Consider the following 25,503-nt stretch of genomic DNA (forward strand, 5'->3'; position numbering starts at 1 on the left):
ACAAACTTTGCTAAGTAAATTCTCCCTTCCATTATCCCTCATCAATTGTAAAGCTTGTTTATACGCTTCAACCAAATTCATAATATTTACAATATCTTTATTTTTTTTTATTTTTTTGTAGTGCTTGAGAATGTTCATTTGTAAAGCTAAGTAAATCTTTCATCATAAATAGGCTAAACACAAAATTAAATAATTGCATAAATTTCAATATATTATTAGAGAAAAATAGGGTTTGAGAGATGGAGAGGGGCACGCTGGACGAGAAAAAATTAGGATTGGGGAAAAAATATTATTAAAGAAAGTCAAATTTTTTAATTAATTTAATTTACTAAAATTTGTAATTTAGTTTTTTTATGGGGGCAAAATGAAAATATTTAAAAAAATCCAAGTGGGGTACTTGACCTCACGTGACCCCATGTGGGTCCGCCCCTGATTGTTTCTCTCTAGGGAACGATCATTCACTCCTTATGAAATAACTATACCTTGATAATGTATGACCATTCCATAAGGAATGAATGATTGTTCTTTAGAGAGGGGCGATCATTTTTTCATGAGGAACGATTGTTCCTTATTCGTGTCTAGTCAAAGTCATTTAATACCTTGAGTGTGGTGTGTAGCATTTTTTAAGACTTTAAGTCTTTCTCTTCAACTAAATGACTGATTTACCCTTATAAAAATTAAATGTGACGCAAGCAAGAAAAAAAAATCAATGGAATAGAGTCGCCCAACATAATTTCAGGTTTGGGTTCGAGTGGGGCTTAAGCCACAACCCTAAGAGTAATGTTATGTGTACTAATCAAATTGTACTAATCCAAATACTAACAATTGAAATTTTGATTTTTTTTTTTTTTTTTTTTTAGTTTTTTGGGAGAACTGACGTGGCAATAAGAGAGGTTTGCCACGTCAGTTAGTACTTGGGTTAGTATGGGTTAATGCACATAACATTATTCATAACCAAAAATCTTACACATCAACATATCTCACATCATCACCAATTACATACAACCAAATGTACATATCTCATTTCATCACCAATTACATGCAACCATGTGTCGAATAATCTTCCAACATGTTAAAATCCAACAATTTTAGAACTTTAAAACTCCTACATGTCAATCAAGTAGACCATGCTTAGGATTATATAAATATATAGATTTATAACTTTTTAGAAAAATTAAATATTTCATAAAATGTTCTCACATTTAACCTAGTTTTTTTTAACTATATTATCTGTGATTTTACACATTTAACCCTGGTCAATTCCCACTAATTATTTTAAAAAAAATACAGTGAAGTGGAAGTTTGCAATAATTTTTGGAATGAGGGTAGCTGTTTTCATACATTTGGGGTATTTTTAAATAGGAAAATAATAGAGTTACCGAAAGTTATACACCAAATTCGTGCATCGAATGACGTAATAAAATCTTGACCGTTAATTAATATTAACTTGTAATGAATCAACATCAAGATTTCGCTACGTTATTCGATACAGAAATTCGGTAAATACCTTCGGTAACTGTAGCATTACTCCTTTAAATATGACCCTGTTCACCGGGGACAATTTCGTATTTCCCTATTTGCCCTCCTGCTCAAACCCTTACTAGGGTTCCGCACCCATCAAATATATAAATAATCGTCTCCTACAGACGAGCCGTTCCTCTCTACACTAAAGGCTGAGCTCTGTACATTTGAAGAATCAAATCAAGCAGCCGCCATGGGAGTCTTCACTTTTGTCTGCAGAAACAACGGCGGCGAGTGGTCCGGGAAGCAGGTTTCCGGTGACTTAGAGGCCTCGGCTGGGTCCACTTATGAGTTGCAGAGAAAGTTGGTCCAAACTTCTCTCGCTGCTGATTCATCCGGTGGAGTTCAGTCCTCTTTCTCTTTCGTCACTCCCACTTCTGCCGTTTTCCAGGTCTTAACTCGCTTCACTTTTTTTTTTTTTTAAATCTATTTTTGTAATTTTTCTAAAATCCTGCTACTTTCGGGGAACAAAGGCCCCTCTTTTGGATCAAACATTGTTTGAATTTTATGATGGAAGAAGACATTTTATTGATTTAATAGTCAATAGTTTTTATTTCTTTAGACATTAAGCTGGTAATTCTGTAGTGAAAGCCACTGTGCCTGTGGTAAAAGGCCTTAACCATTGACCCGGTTGGATTTGATGTTAGACAGAAAACATTGAAAGAAAGAGGAGACTATATTGATTAAGTGATCATAGATTTATTTCTTCGAATGATTAGTTGTTTTTGGATTCACTAGGTTTGGTTGATTTACCAAAGATAATAATTTTTGATATTATATATGATATGGTTTTATGGGTTGTGAATTTTTATACATCATTTCCCTGTGTTTTGTTAAGATGTTGATTTGTTTTTGAGTCAAATAATTGTGATTTACTTGAGCAATAAATTTTGATTTGTATTTTGGTTTGTTTTTAAAATGAGAAGTCTAGTGTTGTTGATTTAAGCAGTCACATATTTCCATGTTTGCATTTCAAATTAAGCTGATATGATTTTGTTTTGCTTCTTGTTTTGTCCTTTGTGAGACCAGAACCTTCAAGTTGAGAAATAAAATTCTGATATCTAGATTACCAAGGGTATATTGCCAAAGTTTTGTGTGGCTGTTCAAATCAAAGAAACTAACACGGCTAGATGATTTATTAACTTGATGATGAAGATGAATGATTGAAAGGGACAAAGCTATGTCTTTATTTATGGGAATATAACTTGTAAAAAGAATTATGAGAACATGACGTGTGCACAAGGAAAAAATCTCCCATATAACAGATTTTGGTACGACCATCGAATGATGGAGTGGCATGTCACTTGAGTGAGATACACTTGCCTCATGCTTGGATGTTTGGAAACATCTGTTGTAGGGAAGGTTTTCTCGTACATGAGGAGGTGACAGTTGCTAGCTTTCCCCTTTTTTGTTAAATTATTTTGTGTTTTTTTAAAGGGCACTCTGTTTTTATCTGTATACTGGTTACAAACTTGCCATTATGCCTTTTATTTCTGCTTGTTGCTTCTTGTTTTTGCTGTAAAATAAATTCGGTTGGGTACAGGTAGTTGTTGGTGCTGTTGGTGGTGGAGCTTTCATTGGAGGTGGTGGAGCTGCTGCCGCAGCCCCTGCAGGCAGTGCTGCTGCTGAGGCTCCTCCTGCTGAGGAGAAGAAGGAAGAGAAGGAGGAGAGCGATGATGACATGGGATTCTCACTCTTTGATTAGAATTCAGTGGTTATTTAATCACCAATTTTCTCTTAAGGTTTTGTATTTTGTTGGGCACTTAGATTATTGTGGAGTTTTGAGTTAAAGAGATCAATACTCTAGAAATCTTTATTTGACTTTTGTGTGGTGGTTTTTGTTGAGCATCTGTATGAATTAAAAATATGATTAGTTGGCTGCCCTTACTGTGTTCATCTGTTTGTTAGTTATGAAAAAATTAGATGGTTTAACTAATAAGTTATTAAATATCTCAAATAAATTGTTTTCCAAGATTAAGCTGGTCGAGGCTAGAATTGATCCTTAATTCAGGAATTTTGTTTTAAATATAATTTGGGCATTTTAGAGGTGTTATTGTTAAAATCTTTGCCAGATTCCTCTCCTCTGTTTACAACGTGAGCTTTTCAATATACCCAAAAAGAAAGAAATTTTATTCTATTAAATAACATTATTTGTGTTTGAAGTTTCTTTTACTTCTCTTTCTTAATGAATTAAGTTAAATACAAGTGTTTAACCATTTAATTAATGAATAATGATGATGATATTGAAATTAAATAAATATAAAATAATAAAGGAATCCCATCTCTTATAATAGAGTAAATGGATCCGTGGATGTCATGTCACCCCCTCTCTAAATGTTGAATAAATAAGGGGAAATGACTTACACCTATCCAAAGTTTGCTTTAAAGATAAATTGGTATCTAAAAGATTTGAAAATGATAAATAAACACTTTTCGTCATACGTTGTTAGTGATTTCTGTTTGCTAAAGGACAACAATAGTAAAAAAGACTAGAATGTCCTTGAAAGTTTGATATTTTAGCATTTTTTATTAATTTATGATTAATCAACTCATTCAATTACGTAAATACCCACATCATTATGGTGAATTACAATTATGCCATCAAATTATTATGAATTAGTGAAATGACCAGTTTGTCCTTATGAGTTTGTAAAAAATAGACACAACAAATGACCATTTTGTCCCTATTTTGCTAGCAAATTTTCAAAGTCAATATATGCAAAGAATGCGGCAGAATAAAATTGCTTATTGTGGCTGATATTCTTTATGAATCATTCATACAAAAGAACATAATTTGTAATGAAATTCTTCCTTAGTTACAAATAAACAGAAACTGCTTACAGGGAAGATATACAAAAAATGCAGAAGCAATTTTCAAGATGCTTCTGTTACGGCTCTGTAACGCCCACATTAAGGTACGTAACTTAACTTATGCCCTTATACCCTTAGTTGATTTTTGTTAAAGTTATTTTGAGAAAATGTGAAGAAAATGCCTTAAATTTTCATTACGGGTAAAATGGTGTTTTCACTCAAAATTAGTTGAAAAAGTGGAGAGTGAAAAGAGATAGAATAATATGGAGAAGTTAATAAAATGAGGGCATTATGGTAATTGATTAAGGGACATAGATGAAATTTTAAAGAAAGTACAAGGGCAAAATGAGAAACTATATATAATATTATGTTATATCAATGATTGAAGAGTAAAACCCTAGCCACTCTTTACCCATTTTCATGCCACCTTCACCTTCATATTCTCTCAATTTCTTTAATTCTTCTTCAAGGGAAATTCATAGATTTTAGGTACTTTTGAGTGGATTTTCAATCTCAAACATCATTAGATAAGATCCTTACATCAAGAAGTGAGTTTTAATTTTTAAAGTATTGAATCTTGATGATTTATGTTCATAGGATTTAAGAGGAAGAGAGTTGGATCAAAAAAGATTTTTAAAGTGTTGGATTGCTCACATATAAGGTAAGTAAATCCTACCCTAAGTATGATTTAAGTAATATTGTGTAGAGAATTTCTTTTATGCATATATAAGTTTTATATGAAGAATTGTTAATGGATTTGGTGTTGAATGATGATTATAACTTATCCATGAGAAGTTGTGTTGGTGTATTTGATGTTTGATGAATGTTTGGATGAAGTTTGGAAGAATTGGAGTGGAAATTTTGAAGTGTATATTTTGGACAGGTTTGGCGTTAAATATGGAGGGTTTTATTCCCAATTTTTGGTGGCCTAGAAAAGAGATAGAAGTGTAGCCAAATTAGAGTTGCTTTGTGCACATAAGTTGTTTGATGAGATGTCAAAGAGAAATGTTTGTATGAATATGATTATGTGTTATGTTGAGATAAGTTTGTAGATGGTAGAGAATGACATGTTTGCATTTCATATTGCATTATTGCATCTAAACATGTGAATTTATGAAGAAATATAAGCATGAAACCATCTACATGCATACATACTAATAAGAGCATGAAAAAACACTAAGGGTCTGCTTGGGAGTTTTATGGTAGCGGTTATGAAAGTAAACCATCGTAGCGGTTTTAAGGATAAACCACCGTAGCGGTTCTGAGGGGTTTTTAGTAGCGGTTTTTAAAACACCTAACCTATGCTTGGGAGTTTATTTTCCAATGGTTCTGACAGTTTTTTTAAATAATAAATTTACATATATGCCCATGAAGTTAAAACACTCTCTCTTTTGATGAATTAACTTTGATAAATACAGATAATGCCTACATTATTTGTTTTTATTTTCTTTCTCTCCAATCAAACAAGAGGACATTATTTGTCTATCTTTCGCTTTATTTTATTTGTTAAGGTTAAACGCCTTTTGCTTCTAGGATTTTTAAGCTAAAATGCAAATTAGTCCATTACTATATGTGTCAAAGAATAGAAGTTTGCTGCGTTGATTTCCATTACCATCATAAGAATGGAGGAGTTGACTCTCAAATTCACCACGCATTTTACTTACAATTGCTCTGGTGCCTAGCCAACTCCATAAAATGATATAGGTGGTGTTTAAAGCCCTAACTTGACATAATGAATGACTCTATAGGTTTGGGTTACGCACACCTTCATATTACTTTTGAAATCTTTTTTATTTATGCAGCTACAATAGTTCGGATGAAAGATTTTGATAGTTGTTTCTAATATTTAGAGACACATTGAGATTAGTACTAGATCCTTTTAACTTGTATTTCGGTTGATGTTAATAAGTTAATTTTAATGCATTGGTGTTGAACAATAGAGATTGTGAAGCTAATGTTTCATGTAGGGTTAGAGGCATCTACTGCTGTAATGGCTTGGAGAAGCAGGAATTCAATTCTGGTTTAAAATTTTAGGTGCATTTATCCTTCAAGTGCAAACAAGAAAAAACGCATTCCCCTAAAAGCATTTCTACAAACATTCCAGCAAGAGATTTGTGTGCAGCAAAGGGATTATTAGTGGAAAAGGGTTTTTTTAAGATAAATTTTTTAAACCAATCAAAACACCCCGATTTGGTGTGCTTTATAAACCTCTCAAAAATACATTACACTAGTTTTGGGGGGTTTTTAAACCAGTCAAAAGCAGCCTATTAAAAATCTGGCAAGTAATGGTTTTTAAACACCTCAAAACCAGTCTAATTAAAAACCCCCCAAAACCAGTGAAAAAAAAAACTCCTAAGCAGACCCTAGAGAATGTTAAAGAGTAAATAGAAACAAATGTGAATATTAAAGAAGTTCAAAACTGAATTTTATTTAAAGAAGTGTAAAAAGATAAAAAGAAGAAAATGTTGTTGCGATGGGGAACCTGTGAGTGACAAGAAGAATTTTTCCTACATACACGCCGCTTTTAGTGAGCGGCCTAAGAATAAGAAAGAAGAATTGGTATAGTCCGTAAGAGTGCATGTGGATGAGGGCTATACCCAAGAAAGAAAAATACACTCACATGGTCAAGGTTCCAAATCCATGCATCAACCGAGTCCGATTGGCAAAAGAATAAGAAAAGAAAAGAAAAGAAAAGAAAAGAATAAGAAAGAAAAGAAAAGAATGAGAAAGAAAAGAAAAAGAATGAGAAAGAATAGAAAGAAAGACTAGAAAAGGAAGCAAAGAAAGAAATACAGAGAAAAGAAACAGAAAACAGAATAAGAAAAATATAAAAAAAAAATGCATATTTTATACATTTGTGCAATTGCATTATATATATGCCTAATATCATTGTCCATTATCTAAGTAGTGGGAAATTAGAATAGAGAAAGAACAGAGAGAAAAACAGAGTAAGAGTAGAGAAAGAATAGAGAAGAATGAGGAAATGTGAAGTAAGGAAAAAAATTCAGAATTTAAACAATGGAGAGAGAAGGGTAGCATAGCGGGTTTACTTACTGAGTACTTAGTGCTCACCCCGTTGTTTTCAATGTTTTTGCAAGAAACATGTGAGATGTGGTCACTTGGAACATCACGTAGCGGAAGGGTTGGGCAAAATTGTCGAGTTACTATTTTGAGACTTTATTATATTGTGTAAAGTTGTGTATAAAGAAAATTAAATATGGGCCCATAATTTTATCCTCGTTTATATGTATATATTCTCTTATATATATTTAGTAAGTTTTACTGTTATTTTACGAGTATACTAGCTAGAAAGAGAGTCATTACAGACTCTTAAATGTTGTGTAAATCTTCAACTATATTTGCTAAGTTACATCTTCGACAATTTCCTCCATACTTCGTCATTGGGATTTCCGGAAAAGTGTAAACTGACAAAGAGATACACTATGGTTTTCAATAACAAAACAAAAAGATGATAAAAAATTAGAAATAAAACTATAGTAGATAAAGTTCAAGATACTAAACAAACAAATAATAATTAAAAAATTAAGAAGTATGAATTAGTAAATGAAAACTCAAATTAAAGCATGCGAACTAAAATTGGATAGAGAATACTAGAATAAGACCATTCTTATTTATGATTCATAATATTGCATTTAAAAATGAGACAAAAATCAATCGATAATATTCCATGTACAATGCATTTAGCATTACGGAAAGTGCCCATTAGAAGTGTAATGATGATTAACAATTAATTAATTCATCGCTTAATTGTACACAGCAACATAACAAAACAAAAAAAAAACCTGCCCCAGGCAGCCCACAATCCCAGCCCAGAACCCCAGGAAAAATTAGAACAAAGATTCACCTTTTTACACTTATAAGTTGACGACTTGAAACAGCCTGTAAAATTGCAGCAACTTTGACACGTGACTTCCCGGAGCAGCACCAACAGCTGCTGGGACATGGACATGGACATGGTGAGTAACATGACACAGAGCATACACCAATAATAATTAACAAACAAACAAACAAACAAACAAAACAGTAAGATAGGAAAGACGTATCATAAGAAGTAAAAATAACCAAAAATTAAAAGAGATGGTGCACAGATATCATACAGGAAAAGTCAGGAACAGATGAGCTAACTTATATCTCAGCCATTTCGAATTCACATACAAATTGCATTTGGTTTGAGAATAAACAATTGAATGTACCATCCTCATCAATAAGCTGAGTTGAAGTGCTTAAATCCAACAACATAAGATTCTAATAAGCATTAATCTCCACATTAAGATTCTAATAAACAATTAAACCCAACAACATTGTATGTACCATCCTCATCAATAAGCTGAGTTGAAGTGCTTAGATCCAACAACATTAAGATTCTAATACTTCAAAACATAAATGCTTAAATCCAGCAACATTAAGATTCTCCACTATTCACTGCAGAAGCAAAGGTGTTCACATATTAGCAATTGATCAAATACACAACTTATTAAACTTCAAATTGTCAGATGAATGCAATAATTTTTGTTGATAAATCATAAATTGCAAGAATAATAGTATCTTATAACTATTTATCTTTAATCCAAACTGTACATCATGCCAATCACACTTTATTGCAATTTCACTTCCATGCCCACCTTGTAGACTCCTTCATCAACTGATTTTAGAAATTAGATTCGAAAGCTCTATATAAAATTTATTTTCTATACTTAGCAACCAAACAAACTAACAAAAACCTCAAAAACAACCAAACATCTAATCTAGTTCCCAATGCAAGTAAGGGCGAATTATGAATTTCAAATTGTTATCTATTCTATGTAGTCATGTGACTTCAATTGAGAAAGTAATACACCTGAGCAAGTAGCAATTGGTTGTATCTAAACCGAAATGTTTTTTTTGGGTTCTTGATAATTGCTCGGACATATGAAGTTTTCGATAACATTATGTTACCCGATTTACAGAATAAGCCCTCTTGGGGCATTGTCAGAATGCTCCAAACCGAGGTATTGTTCCCAAGCACCATAAACATCTCTTCTATGAAGAAATAAAGAAAACATAGTTTCAGCAAGCAGAAAATATAAGAACTGAATATTAAAAAAGAAATGAACACATCAGAAGTAAACATACCTAGAAATGGTTGAACACGACATCAAAGTCCTGTAGTGTACTCTGGACGACCCAGTGACAAGATAGCAAACTTCCATTGATCAACTAGATAAATGCGAGGGTCAATCGAAACAAAACCGTCTCTGTGTAGGGTTCGTTTTCGTTCAGTGAAACTCACTTCGCCACTGTTGCCGGTTTTAACTCATCCTCCACTGTCCCCAGTTTCCATTTCACTCGTCATCGTTGATGTTTTCCCGTTGATATGCTCAAACTCCTTTAGAGACAATAATGAAAGAGGCAACAAATGTTTTGGCTTTTCATTTACTCTAGTATTTGGCCACAGTCAATGTTGGGGACATGTGTCAAATTCTTAAACGAATCTTCTAAAAGAAGTTTTGCTTCATTAATCGAAAACAATATTTAAAATTTAAAAATTTTGTAGCTGTGTAACGCCCCGCTTGAGGTACGTTGTTATTGTTTCCTCTTTCGCCCTTAATCGAGTTGGTTTTTGTTATATTTGTTTGTTTGAATGTTATGTTGATTGTTGCCCTGAAATTGGTTGAAAATAGAAGAATTTGAGTGTACCAAGCTTCGCCGGGCGAAGAAGAATCTTCGCCGCGGCGAAGATGGGTTGAACCAAGGGTGAAACTCTCTGGACAGTTTCGCCGCGGCGACAAATGTTTCTTCGCCGCGGCGACGGGCCGAATTTCATGTTGGTTGAGTTTTAGACATTTTCTTCCCTAAGGACAATTGACCCTTCTCACCCCTAATTAGCAGAAAAGTGGGGAGTGAATTGTAAGGATTTTACATGGAGAATATGTTGATTGGGGGTGAGTTTGTAATGAATCAAAGGATATGGATGGAATTCCAAAAGAACAAGGGCAAAATGGGAATGAGTGTGTTAATATTTCATTAAAAGGAATTAGAATCAAAGAACCCCTCATTTCTTCTTCTCAAACGTGACTCTTCATTTCTTCTCCTCTCAATTTCTCTTTTCTTTTGGTTCAAGGAATTTCAAGGGTTTTGAAGTGATTGGGGGTATGAAAGCAACCTAAGGCTTCCTAAGTTAAGGATTTCTCCTTAAGTTGTGTGATATGTAGATTTTAGTTCATTTTGGTTTTTGAGGTTTTCATTCTTTTGGTTAAGAGTAGAGAGAATAGCCAAGAAACCAAGTGGAAAGAAGATTTGGTGAAGTCTCTCCATAGCAAGTAAGTAAAACCCAACCCAAGTTGAGATATATGAAATTTCTTGATTAGGGTTTTGATAGATTTGATGTATGTATGTGATATACATGTAATAAGGCATGTAGAAGGATTAAATAGAAATTTCTATGCTTTGTGAATGTTATTACTTTGCAAATATGAGAAATGGGTTGTTGGTTTGGCAAGGTAGTTGAGATGGATTTGAAGGGGTGTTATGGAACCCTTTTTGGAAGTGTTTTATTTGACAGGTTATTATGACTTTGTGAAGGGGTTTTTCCCCATTTTGGATGGTTAGGAAAAGTTTTAGATTCATGGCTATGATAGAGTTTTAGTGCACATGAGTTGTTTGATGAAATGCCTAATAGAGGTTTGAGTGTGAGTAATGAACCTTAATTCTTGCAACATTGCATGTTGGCATTTCACAAGTGCATATAGAGATGAATCATCCATGTGCATTGTTATATGCATTGAAGAGTGACCTAAGAAAGAGTAGGAAACTTTGTGTTTAGAAATACCCTATGAGTAGAGAGCTTAGTGGGTAAAATTACTCTAAGGGTAGAGAGCATTGAAAATGCTACAATAGAATGAGTTAGAAGAGTGGTATAGTTGGGATGATGCTTGTGATCATCACCCGACCGTTATGGAATCGGATTGATGCTTTGTGACATCATCCGAATAGCCCTTAGAGATGGGTTGATGCTTTGTGATCATCATCCAATGGCTATAGAAGCGGGTTGATGCTTGGTGATCATCCCCCGATAGTGACTAAGACGGTAAATGCTTGGTGATCGTTACCCAAATTCATGAGAACGGTTAGGTGCTAGGTGATCTCCACCCGATAGTTAGGAGGAACCGAGTTGGTGCTTTGTGATCCTCACTCGTGTATCACTAAGAATGGGTTGGTACTGTGTGAATTCCACCCAATAGCCATAGAGAATGAGATGGTGCTGTGTGAACGCCATTCGGCCGTACCTCCGGTAAGATGAGGCCATGATGTTATAGAAACAGAAAGACAGAAATAGAAACAAATTAGAAAAGGAAAGATTAAGAGTCACACACGGGGACAGACAGTTAGAGAGTTTTACTTACTGAGCATTATTTGTGCTCACCCCGTTATTTTCCTTTGTGGATGCAGGTTCTAGTGATGATGCGGTTGGAGGGCGTCGGCGCGCGAGGAGCAATAGCTACACTGTTCCCCTATTTTGTCTTTTAAATGCACTTTTGTAAACAGTAACCTTTGTGTATAAAAGACATGTGAATTGTAATGAAAAGAAATATTTGGGCCCAATTTTTCATTGTTAATTGCATGCATTGTACTAGTTTTTCAGTAGGTGTTACAAGCTGTACATGAAATTACCACACTGTCCTTTGCCAGACAGAAATTACTAACAGATATGACGGAAATATCTATTTGTTATTTCCAAACCTTTTGGATACCTATTTGTCTTTATGACAAACTTTGGGTAGGTACAAGTCGTTCGGCCAATAATTAATGGTTAAAGCACGTGCAGATTAAGTCATCGTCGACTCACACCGTATATTATTTTTTTCTTTAGTTTAAGCATTTTTTATTTTTGTGTTTTTGATAATATATAATATTCATCTTTTAATTTTTTAAATATTTGAACTCGTGCAAGGTCAATTTGTGGGAGTTTGTTACGGTAATTGACTGAAATTACGCATTTTAGTTTTTACAATTATTTTTCTATAAATTAAGAGTGATGTGTTAGCAGCTTACTAATTGACCAAAAAAGTCTCACTTTTTAATCAATTTTATAATAACAAATTTTTCCTTATATTAAATTATTAAAATTTAATTTAATTTCCTATTGTTTACAAAAATTAACTTTAATTTCCTTTTGACACTCCATTATTATCTCATAAAACCTTAATTTTTTTTTTCTATTCATATTATTCCAAAATTGTAAGTTGTTTCACATATAAATTTAATTTTGTTTTTTCTTCAAAGTATATATATACATATGGTGTAGAAGTTGTTGAGGTTGCAAACAAAGTAACTATCTCCAAACTCTTTCTCATATTCATTGAATGAAAATTTGTGTCTGAATCTAAGTTAAAATTTTAAGGTATTAATATAATATTATATTTAATATATCTACAATTAAACTCAATGTGTTTTCATATTAAAATGTCTATGTATATATAAAAGTATTTCATGATTGTCAATCTAAGTAAGTTTTCCACTAAATCTTTTTATTGTACTGCAAAAATTTCCTTAGTTTAATTGTATATTTATACAATACAAGCTCTTAAACTTATTTCTAGAAAAGAAAATTTTATGCATTATTCAAATTTTTGTCGACAATTCATCATTATCAGTTATTATTCATCAACTATCAATTTGTCATTCATTTACTATTCTCATCATATCTCAATAATTAATTATTAAAAATATATATTAAATAAATAAATAATACTTGAGATTTATTCTAATGCATCCAATAATTCTTTGATACTCAAAATATAAAGAAAATCAAATTGTTTCAAGTATTTAAGGATTGAGTTGAGAAATAAAAGTAATAAAAATATTAACCTAAATCTCTCTCGTATCTTGTTTTCTCCTACATGATAATATTGCCATAAAAATAAGTTTTTAAAAAACTTAAAAGAAAATCCTAAAATTTTCAAAATAAAATTCTTAAAAATACTAAAAAAATAAAAAAAAATCTTGAAATTCTGTTAAATTCTTTAAAATGTTTAAAGAAGCAAAAACAGTGAAAAGCTTAGACAAGAAATAAAAAAAATCTACCAATTTAAAAGAATTTCTTAAATTTATAAATTATTTTTTTAATTGTTTATGTTCTTCGTAATTTTAGTGAATTTTTTTGCTAAGCTATTTTTTTTTTTAACTTAAAATATTTTTCTTAATTTTGTAGTAACTTACTTTTAGGCATAATTTGGATATTCGTAAAAATCAGTCAAAAGTTGGCTTTAATGAAAGAAAAGTATTTCGATAATTGGGATAGCACAAGGATTAATAGTGAATTTTGCAAACCACAGGGGCACAGGATGGTATTAGACCGTCATTTAACATTTGTAAGAAGCTTGGGTCCTCATAAAGCTGTAAAATATCGCACACTTATTATAGTATTGGATCCTCTTCTATAATCAGGTTTACTATGCCAATTCTACTTTTAAACAAACTACTATTTAATATAAATAAATATCAAGCTCTGCTTTTCTGTGATTTTTGTTAGAATTGGAGATAGATTTGTTTAAGTGTAAAAATTCGATTCAATTCAAGTTTTTAATAATGATAAAATTTAAGTTGATTGGCTTTGCTCCATATTATGTTAAACCAAAATACAAAAGAGTTAATGACTTTTTTCCCACGCAAATAATGGCTTAATTGCCCATAGACTTTTAAAATATAACTTTACTATTCAAATTTATATTTCAACGGCAAACAAAGAGCAAACTAGGTCCGACTGTTGGGGTTGTTGAAGAGGGGAGGCCGATAAGTCTTTTGGTGGTAGAAGATTGGATTTTGATGGTTAAGATTGATCGGAATTCAACTTAAGAGCAGTGACTGTGCAAACCCTAATCGCTCGATTACCGATGATTGGCGGGGTCAGCAAGAGTAGGTTAAGGGGTTTTGATGAGTGATGATAGGAGAAGAGAATTGTGGTGGTTTTAGGCTTGCGACAATGCTGAAATCGGAAACGGAATATAAATTTAAGTAAAGTGGTATTTTAAAAGCTTGTGGGTAGAAAAGTGTCATTAAGCCATTATTTGGGTGGGAAAAAATTGTTTACTCAAATACGAAGCTCCAAACTCTCTATTTACATAAACTTCTGTAATCAATTTATATCCTCTTATAAAACTTCTTCTCCCTCTTCTTTCTCTTCACCAAACCTTTTGAACACTCACTCAGCTCCCTCTCACCAAAATAGGAAACTAAGTACAATAACTCACTTCTCAAACTTAAACTCCTTGATTTGCCTCATTCTCTAATCTATTTATATTAACTCCACTCCTTCACTCTCTCTCACCTTCCATTCCAGGCACCGGTGGAAGTGGAACACCCTTCTTCTCCCTTTCTTCCACAAAATCCAACACCAACTATCATATTTATTTCGTAAACCATCTTCGTATTCTACTGCTATTCCTCCCACCCAAATCTTCCCCAACTCTATCGCTCCCATGCAAAACTGTTTTTATACTCTCTCTGGCGTTAAGTTTCGCCCAATTGATCATCATTTAATTTCTTATTACTTGCACAACTACTATTTTATTGTCATCCTATCATAAATAATTTCTTATTACTTGCACAACAAGATTCTTGGTTTACCATTTTATTGTCATCCTATCATAAATTGTGATTTTTATGGTAGTCAATGTTGAACTTACAGATTGTCCAATTTAGAAAACCGAAGTTCTAAAGTAACCAAAACATTCATAGCAAGGTAGAGATATAAAGAAAATAAGAGCATAAACAATAAAGAGCATATACACAAATTTATAGTGGTTCGGTAATCAGATTGATTACCTACATCCACTCTTCAGGGTTGTAGAAAACATACACTATAAAGAGAAACCTTACAGAGTTTGTGAGTCAGTTTTACACCAAGAACCCAGTGACAACTCCCCTCTATAAACCACCCTAGATTGCTCCCATGTGTCTCACACCTCTCACATATCAAATACATAGAATTAATCAGTAATTGATACAAGAAGAAAAGGAATAAAATCAGTTACAAAGAAATCTCATCACCATCGTTGATCTCATCCTACGAATACCAAAACTACACCTTAATGATTCCCTCAACAACTTTCTCTCTTTGTAACCAAGAGAGAACAATCCAGAGAGCAAAGTAAAAGTGTCGAGATAAGGCACAACAAATATCCCAAAAGGAAAATTACAGAATTGTCCCTTTCTTTCTTCTAAATTGCCTCTGACCAATGTTTAAAAACTTTGACTCCTCACAAGTATAAATCAATGCCACATCAACACAAATCTCCACCTTGACATCTGATTTCTTCATCCCCTACTGACTTGGAAATTTCCTTCATTCTTACTCAATCTGGAGCAGGCTCTTGAAGAGCCTTAGTTTATCCAAAGTAACAACTTTGGTAAACATATCTGCTGGATTCTATTNGATTCTTGGTTTACCATTTTATTGTCATCCTATCATAAATTGTGATTTTTATGGTAGTCAATGTTGAACTTACAGATTGTCCAATTTAGAAAACCTAAGTTCTAAAGTAATCAAAACATTCATAGCAAGGTAGAGATATAAAGAAAATAAGAGCATAAACAATAAAGAGCATACACACAGATTTATAGTGGTTCAGTAATCAAATTGATTACCTACATCCACTCTTCAGGGCTGTAGAAAACATACACTATGAAGAGAAACCTTACAGAATTTGTGAGTCAGTTTTACACCAAGAACCCAGTGACAATTCCCCTCTATAAACCACCCTAGATTGCTCCCATGTGTCTCACACCTCTCACATATCAAATACATAGAATTAATCAGTAATTTATACAAGAAGAAAAGGAATAAAAACAGTTACAAAGAAATCTCATCACCATCGTTGATCTCATCCTGCGAGTACCAAAACTCCACCTTAATGATTCCCTCAACAACTTTCTCTCTTTGTAACCAAGAGAGAACAATCCAGAGAGCAAAGTAAAAGTGTTGAGAAAAGGCACAACAAATATCCCAAAAGGAAAATTACAGAACTGTCCCTTTCTTTCTTCTAAATTGCCTCTGACCAATTTTTAAAAACTTTGACTCCTCATAAGTATAAATCAATGCCACATCAACACAAATCTCCACCTTGGCATCTGATTTCTTCATCCCCTACTGCCCTGGAAATTTCCTTCATTCTTATTCAATCTAGAGTAGGCTCTTGAAGAGCCTTAGTTTATCCAAAGTAACAACTTTGGTAAACATATCTGCTGGATTCTATTTCCCAAGAATTTTCTCCACCTTAATAATCTTTTCTTCAATCATATCTCTAATGAAGTGCAGCCTCACATCAATGTGTTTGGACCTTTCATGAAAGGTTTGGTTTTTGCATAGGAATATAGCACTTTGGCTATCACTCTTGATTGGAACTTGAGCCTGATTAAATCCTAGCTCACTAAGCATTCCCTTGAGCCAAATTGTTTCCTCGATAGCTTCTGTAATCACCACATACTCAGCTTGAGACTAAGTCCTTAAAACCCTAATCTTGAGACGCCACAAAGGTTGATCACTCCCTTTGATATATTTGTTTCAGTGTAGATCAACATTCAATCAAGAACACAAGAAGGCAAGCAAATAGCTTTTTGAAAAAAAACTTAATTGATAAGAAAATCATGTCCCTTTATACACAAAAAAAACCCTAGCTAATGAAAAAAAAGGGTTGGGCCAAGTACAAGCGAATTGGCCTAAATAAACCTTAAATAAATAAAAGACTAAAGATCTAAGATAATTAAAACATAAAAAAAAAGCCCAAGATTAAATAAAGAAATTATTCCTAAATTAATCCTGCATCCAACTGATCTTTTGATTCCCTTGCATAAAAAGATAATAGGCATCCTTGGTGAAGCTTGAAATCTCGAATTTAGTCTTAGAGTCTTCAGTATAGCCTCTTTGTATTGCACTCAGATCAAGCCTTGCAAAGCTCTTTCATCCTCTTTGTCTTTGCCTAGTCATTGGCAGCCATTCCTTACAAAGATCTTGAGAATATTTGAGAACATCACCTGGTCAGCACCCCTATCTCCATTACTTAGTTTCCTTAGATTCTAATTCGATCATCCTCAACACGTTTCTAGCAAACCAACTTGTTCCTATTCTATCATGGTATAGAGTATGTTGCTGGAAACAGGTTATTTATCTCCAACACTCTTTGTTTGCGTTCTTGATTCAAAAAAAAAAAAAAAATTGAATTTGTCTTTTCAAGTTCTTCTGCGTTAAAAAAAAAAAAAAAAAAAAAAAAGAACAAAGTGGAATTTCGAGTTGTTAGTTTCCCATTTCTTGTTCTTTTGTAATGTCCCATTTTTGTGAATTAATGTTCCAATTCTGTTTTTTCTGTGCTTGAGTTCTTATTCTGTAATTGTTCCTTTATTCTGTTCTAGTTTCCTTTTTATTTTGTCTAGTTTCCCTTTATTTTGTTCTAGTGATTGTTTCAAGAATCAAGGTTGTTTTGGTCTTTTGCCTTCTTAATCATTCGTCAATTCTAGTGATTTCTTTACATGTCCTTGTTTGCTTCCTTTTAGAGTTTTTCTTATTTTTCTTGGTTCTTTAGAGTCATCTTGGGTCTTTCTTTCTGTTCACCGTTTGCCTCAACTAAGTTTTTAAAGTTCTGATTTTTGAGATTGTCACCATCCAACCGGTTGCTTCTTGAGATTTGTTGAATTCTTTGATTATGTTAAGAACATAAAGGGGGCTGGCTTGGCTTTGAGTCGTAAAAGGCAAGAGAGATCATCATCAAGAAAAAGCCAAAATAGTTTGAAACACGAGTTATAAGAATCTGATTTGAGTGCAAACACGTGAGGGAGTGTGTGAGGAACAACACCTTTTATTTTATTTAATTTTACAGGTTGAAACCATGAGTAAGGAAGGAGGAGAACCACAATAGGTCGACATGAAATTCTTCATCAAGGCTGTTAATGACCAATTTAAATTGCTGAATGCGAGATTGAATGATTTGGAGTCCTCTTCTGGTTCTAAATCACATAGAAGACATGAGTTCGACGAAGAAGACGAAGTTGATTCCGAAGTGGAGAGAATAAGTTATAAACGGGCCAAGAAGGTTGACTCCAAAGGAGATAACAATATAGGCAGTATAAAGATGGCAATTCTGACTTTTCAAGGAAAGAATGATCTTGAGCTATACTTGGAGTGGGAAAGAAAGGTTGAGCACGTATTTGATTGTCATAATTACTCTGAGGAGAAGAAAGTAAAGCTACTAGCCATGGAGTTTACAGATTATGTAGGTATATGGTGGGATCAATTGGCGATCAATAGATGTAGGAATGGTGAGAGGCCTATTCGGTCATGGGAAGAGATGAAGTTGGTGATGCGCAAAAGATTTATACCTAGCCCTTATTGTAGAGATTTGTATAGGAAGTTGCAAGGGCTGGTTCAAGGTTCCATGAGTGTAGAGGATTATTATAAGGAGATGGAAATCGCCATGATTGGATCAAACATAGAGGAAGACAGAGAAGCAACAATGGCTAGATTCAATGCCGGATTGAACAAGGAGATTGCTGACATGGTTGAGTTGCAACATTATGTAGAGATGGAGGAGCTACTGCACAAAGCTGTTAAAGTGGATAAGCAAATCAGGTTCAAGAGGTTTAGATGTTGTTCGTCCTCTAGCTCTCCGTGGAGATCAAATTGGAAGGACAACAAAGTTGCCTTCAGAACAAAAGAAGACGCAAAGTCAAAAAATTTGGTTGTTGTTCCTAAAGGTAAACCCGAAACTAAAACTCTTACTAAGTCACGTGATATTAAGTGTTTTAGGTGTCAAGGATTCAGACATATTGCTTTTGAATGCCTAGACAAAAAGGTTATGGTTGTACGGGCAAATGGAGAAGTCGAAAGTGTAGCTCAAGTGACGATGAGATGCCACCATTGGAGGATTGTTCTAATGTTGAAGTGGAAGAACCTGTGCATGGTGATTTACTTGTTACAAGGAGAGCCCTGAGTATGCAGCCTAAGGATGAAGGAGATGAGGAACAACGTGAGCATATTTTTCACACAAGATGCCACGTGAAGGATAAGGTATGTACGTTGATTATTGATAGTGGGAGTTGTACTAATGTTGCTAGTACTTAGTTGGTAGAAAAGTTAAATTTGAAGTGGAAGAAGCATCCTAAATCATAAAAGCTACAATGGCTGAATAACTATGGAGAAGTGAACGTAAACAAGCAAGTTTGGGTTCCTTTTTCAATTGGCAAGTATGAGGATGAGGTTCTTTGTGATGTGGCACCGATGTATGCTAGTCATATATTGCTTGGCCGACCGTGGTAGTTTGATAGGAGGGTGTCGCATGATGGGTACAAAAATCGTTATTCTTTTGTAATGAACAACCAAAAAGTTGTATTAGCCCCTCTCAAACCTTTGCAAGCTTATGAGGACTAGGATAGCAAGAGAGTGCAAAATGAGAAAGAAACAACAGTGTGAGCAAGAGGAAAATAGAAAGAGAGCAAGTGGAGGTCGAAAGGAAAAATGGAGAGAAAAGTGAGCAAAAAGGAGAGAAAAATAAAAGAATGAGTTTACTTGTTGAAAAACATGAGGTTAAGAGTGTAATGATGGCGAGGCAACAAGTACTTGTACTTTTGTACAAGGATGTTTATCTTTCTACTAACGACCTTAACTCATCTTTGCCAAGTGTTGTCGTGTCTTTATTGCAGGAATTTGAGGACCTATTTCCTGAGGAGATTCCCCATGGATTACCTCCTCTAAGAGGAATTGAGCATCAAATAGACTGCATACCTAGTTCCGCCATACCAAATCGACCTGCTTATGGAGCTAATCCCAAGGAAATGAAGGAGATACAAAGGCAAGTGGATGAGCTGTTGCAAAAGGGATTTGTAAGGGAGAGTCTCAGCCCATGTTCGGTTCCTTTCCTCTTAGTCCCAAAGAAAGATGGAACATGACGCATGTGTGTGGATTGCCGAGTTATTAACAAGATAACGGTAAAGTATAGACATCCTATCCCCAAATTATATGATATGCTTGATGAATTGCATGGCTCTCAATTGTTTTCTAAAATTGATTTAATGAATGGCTATTATCAGATTCGCATGAAAGAGGGAGATGAATGGAAAACTGCATTTAAAACTAAATATGGATTTTATGAGTGGTTAGTAATGCCTTTCGGTTTAACTAATGCACCTAGTACATTCATGAGGTTAATGAACCATGTCTTGCTTGCTTTCATGGGAAAATTTGTGGTAGTTTACTTTGATGATATTTTAGTTTATAGCAAAAATTTGGATGAACATGTGAAACACTTGCATGCTGTGTTTAGTGTGTTGAGGGAGCACCAATTGTATGCTAATCTTAAGAAGTGCACGTTTTGCATGGAATCTGTTGTGTTTCTTGGATTTGTTGTTAGTTCGCAAGGTATTAGTGTTGATGAAGAAAAGGTAAGGGCAATAAGGGACTGGCCTACACCTAAGAATGCGAACGAGGTGAGAAGTTTCCATGGTTTAGCAAGTTTTTATCGAAGGTTTGTTAAAGATTTTAGTTCTATTGTTGCACCTTTGAATGAACTTGTTAAAAAGAATATTGTTTTTAAGTGGGATGATGTGCATGACCGGGCTTTCAAAACTTTGAAAGATAAGCTAACTAATGCACCTTTGTTGTGTTTGCCTAACTTTGATAAAGCTTTTGAGATAGAATGTGATGTATCCGGGGTTGGAATAGGAGCTGTTTTGATGCAGGATTCCAAACCAATTGCTTATTTTAGTGAAAAGCTAAGTGGGGCAGCGTTGAATTATCCTACTTACGACAAGGAGCTTTATGCATTAGTGAGAACTCTTCAAACATGGCAGCATTAGTTGTTGCCGAGGGAATTCATCATTCATTTCGATCATGAGAGCTTGAAGTTCTTGAAGACCTAAGGTAAGCTTAATAAAAGACATGCTAAGTGGTTGGAGTTCATAGAAACGTTTCCTTATGTAATCAAATACAAACATGGGAAAGAAAACGTTGTGGCTGATGCATTGTCTAGGAGGTACGTATTACTTACTTCATTGCAAACTAAATTACTTGGTTTTGAATTGCTTAGGGATTTGTATGCCAATGATTCTAAATTCAGACAAGTATGGAATGCATGTGATAAGTGTGCATTTGGTGATTTTTATAGGCATGAAGGATTTCTATTTAAGAAAGATAAATTATGTGTGCCTATTTGTTCTATTCGTGAGTTGCTTGTTAGGGAAAGTCACGGGGGAGGTTTGATGGGTCACTTTGGTGTTCTAAAGACTTTAGATATATTACGTGAGCATTTTTATTGGCCTAATATGAAGCATGATGTGCAATATGTTTGTAATAAGTGCATTACATGTAGGCAAGCAAAATCTAAAGTTAGACCGCATGGCTTGTATACCACTTCACTTGTACCTAATCAACCTTGGATTGATATATCTATGGATTTTGTTTTAGGATTACCAAGGACTCAAAGTGGTAAGGATAACATATTTGTTGTTGTTGATAGGTTTAGTAAAATGACTCATTTTATTGCATGTTCTAAAATAAACGACGCAACACATATTGCTGATTTGTTCTTTAAAGAAGTGGTTCGTTTGCATGGGTTGCCTAAGACAATTGTTAGTGATAGAGATGTTAAGTTCCTAAGTCATTTTTGGCGCACTTTATGGAATAAATTAGGAACCAAATTGTTATTTTCTACTGTTGCACATCCTCAAACGGATGGTCAAACTGAAGTAGTTAATAGGACACTCACTACTTTGTTACGTGCTATTATTCAAAAGAACTTAAGGCAGTGGGAGAAGTGTTTGCCACATATTGAGTTTGCATATAATAGGACTGTTTATTCTACTTCTTCATTTTCTCCTTTTGTAATTGTTTATGGCTTTAATCCTTTAACACCTTTGGATATTTTAACTTTGCCTACTAATGAGCATGCTAATCTTGATGGTAAGAAAAATGCAGATTTTGTGAAGGATTTACATGCCAGAGTTCGGGCCAACATTGAAAGGAAGAATGAGCAATATGCTAAGCAAGCCAATAAGGGGCGTTTGAAGGTTGTCTTCCAACCTGGAGATTGGGTTTGGGTGCACATGCGTAAGGAGAGGTTTCCCACACAAAGGAAATCAAAATTGTAGCCTCGAGGAGATGGACCTTTTCAAGTCTTGGAGCGGATCAATGATAATGCCTACAAGCTAGATTTGCCAAGCGACTATGGTAATGTTAGTGCAACTTTTAATGTTGCTGATTTATCTTTGTTTGATGTAGGAGATTCGAGGACGAATCCTTTCGAAGAGGGGGGGAATAATGGAGATCAAGGTGCTGACCAAGTTGATGTTCCCAAATATTCTCAAGATCCTTTGCAAGGAATTGGCGGTCCAATGACTAGGGCAAAGACAAAGAGGATGAAAGAGGCTTTGCAAGGCTTGATCATGGAAGTGCAATACAAAGAGGCTGTACTAGAAGACTCTAAGACTAAATCCGAAGACTTCAAAGCTTCACCAAGGATGGCCTATTATCTTTTTATGCAAGGGATAGATTCAGAGATCAAGTTGGCTGCAAGGATTAATTTAGGAATTAATTTTCGATTATTTAATCTTGGGCTTGTTTTTTAATGTTTTAATTATCATTAGATTCTTTAGTCTTTTATTTATTTAATTAAGGTTTATTTAGGCCCAATTCGCTTGTACTTAGGCCCAACCCGTTTTTCAATTAGCTAGGGTTTTCTTTTAGGGTTTTTTGCTTATAAAAAAGGATAGCCATGTTATTTTTTGGGGACAGATTATTATCAATTGAAGTTTTTTTCAAAAAGCTATTTGCTTTGCCTTCTTGTATTCTTGATTGAATGCTTGAATCTCGACTTATCAAAGGGAGTGATCAACCTTTGTGGCATCTCAAGATTAGGGTTTTAAGGACTTAGTTTCCTTAGGGTTCTAATTCGATCATCCTCAACACGTTCCTAGCAAACCAACTTGTTCCTATTCTATCACAAGCATAACCAACATCTGCACACCCCACAATGAAATCCATCAAGTTTTTCTCTTTAATATACACAATTCCTGTTGACATTGTTCCCCTAATATACCTTAGGATCCATTTCACTGTTTCCCAATGAGGTTTTCTAGGATTACTCATAAATATGCTAACACATCTTATTGCAAAAGCTAAATCAGGCCTTGTATAGACCATGAGGTACATTAGACTTCCTGTTGCATTAGCATAAGGGATATTAATCATTTCCTTTCTCTCATCCTCTGAACTAGGACACTGATTCAAGCTTAATTTAATATGCTGCCCCATTAGTGTTTTGATAGGTTTACAATCAAGCATATTAAACCTTCTAATAACTTTCTCAGCATACTCTTTTTGAGATAGAATAATCCTCCCTGTTTTCCTATCTCTCTCTATGTTCATTCCTAGGATTTTCTTAGCTTGCCCCAAATCTTTCATTTCAAACTGGTTGTTCATTTCTACCTTAAACTTAGCAATTTCAACAACATCTTTACAAGCGAACAACATGTCATCAACATAAAGTGCTAATTAAAGATAACAATCATCATATAAACATTTGAAATAAAGGTAGCTATCAAACTTACTTCTTTTGAAACCAGAAAGGATCATGAAACTATCAAATTTTTTATACCATTGCCTAGGGGACTATTTTAGTCCATACAAGGACTTCTTTAACAAACATACCTGATTTCTTGCAAATTTTTCAAACATTTTAGGTTGCTCCATTAGGATTTTTTCTTCTAGATCACCATTCAAGAAAGCTGTTTTGACATCAAGTTGCTCTAATTCAAGTTCAAATTGAGCTACTAAGGACAGTAGAACCCTAATGGTAGTGTGCCTTACCACAGGTGAAAAAATTTCAGTAAAATCTACCTCTTCAACTTGTGTAAAGCCCTTAGCAACCAACCTAGCTTTTAATCTAAGAGCTTCTACCCTTGGAATTCCTTCCTTCCTTTTGAAAACCCATTTGCACTTAACAACTCTACTCTCTTTAGGTTTCTAATAAGAACCCAAGTCTTATTCTTCATCGAAGATTCACATTCCTCTTGCATAGCTAACCTCCACTGCTTAGATTATCTGCTTTCCATAGCTTTCCTAACAGTTTTAGGTTCATCTTCTATCTCTTCAGCAACTTGAAGTGCAAAGGCAACCATGTCAGTTTGTGAAAAGCTCATAGGCAACCTAATTTCTCTCATTTGCCTATCCCTAGCTAACTGGTAATTCTCCAATTCAGTTTCTTCATCATAAACTGAATCATTTTCATTCTCTTCTAACACAGATTCTTCCTCTTAAGTTTGTAAATCTCCTTGCTGATATTCTGGTTGCAGATTGCTAGAATTGTTAGAAGGAGCTTCTCCATGCATTTCAAACCTAATTATTTCAGAATTCATCTTATCAGTCTTTTCATTCAAGCCACTCAATTCTTCTTCATTAAATCTGACATCCCTACTAATTATGCATCTTTTCCTAGCAACATCCCAGCACTTATACCTTTTTACCCCATCAGGATACCCTATGAAAATACACCTAATGGCTCTAGGTTGTAACTTATCAGATTTGTCATGCACAAAGACAGTGCAACCAAAAACTCTCAAGCTACCATAATCAGCTGGATGTTCTGTCCATCTCTCAATGGGTGTTTTAAACTCTATAGCTAAGGAAGTAAGTCTATTGATAAGAAATACTGATGTATGAGCAGCGTCAACCCAGAACTTAGTGGGAAGTTTGGCACAAGACAACAAGCTTCTAACCTTCTCCAATATAGTTATATTCATCCTTTCAGCTCACCCATTTTGTTGTGGAGTATATCTAACTGTCCTATGTCTTAAGATTCCACCATTCTTGCTCAGTTTATCAAACTCCTCATTTATGAATTCTAAACCGTTATCAATCCTCAATTTCCTAATTTTCTTTCTTGTCTGGTTCTTAATCATAACTTTCCATTCCCTGAACTTACCAAAAGCTTCTCCCTTATTTTTCAAGAAATAGATCCATACTTTCCTAGAGTAATAATATATGATGCTAATGAAATACTTACAACCTCCCAAAGATGGATATTTAGTTGGCCCCCACACATCAGAATGGATATAATCTGAGATAGCCTTAGAATAGTATTTTCCCACACTAAATCTAATTCTGCTTATCTTCCCATAGATGCAATGATC

At 34.2% G+C, this 25,503-nt stretch overlaps 1 protein-coding gene and 1 pseudogene across 1 annotated transcript; both read left to right on the forward strand.

Moving 5' to 3' along the window:
• The first annotated feature begins 1,638 nt into the window (after window positions 1-1,638).
• On the forward strand, window positions 1,639-3,415 carry LOC116130605 (60S acidic ribosomal protein P3-like). Its single transcript, XM_031416328.1, has 2 exons — window positions 1,639-1,912; window positions 3,065-3,415. The coding sequence occupies exons 1-2, from the start codon at window positions 1,715-1,717 to the stop codon at window positions 3,224-3,226; spliced, it is 360 nt and encodes a 119-aa protein (XP_031272188.1). The 5' UTR covers window positions 1,639-1,714; the 3' UTR covers window positions 3,227-3,415.
• Window positions 3,416-18,248: 14,833 nt separating this feature from the next.
• Window positions 18,249-23,122, forward strand: LOC116130649 (annotated as a pseudogene).
• The last annotated feature ends 2,381 nt before the right edge of the window (window positions 23,123-25,503 follow it).

The sequence above is a fragment of the Pistacia vera genome, unplaced genomic scaffold (genome assembly GCF_008641045.1).
Source record: "Pistacia vera cultivar Batoury unplaced genomic scaffold, PisVer_v2 Contig223, whole genome shotgun sequence".
Taxonomy (NCBI): Eukaryota; Viridiplantae; Streptophyta; class Magnoliopsida; order Sapindales; family Anacardiaceae; genus Pistacia; species Pistacia vera.

Excerpts from the sequence above, each read along its gene's own strand:
- LOC116130605 (XM_031416328.1), top strand. The coding sequence starts at position 1,715 with ATGGGAGTCTTCACTTTTGTCTGCAGAAACAACGGCGGCGAGTGGTCC. Across the intron at positions 1,913-3,064 it reads CCACTTCTGCCGTTTTCCAG|GTAGTTGTTGGTGCTGTTGG; the intron begins GTCTTAACTCGC and ends GGTTGGGTACAG.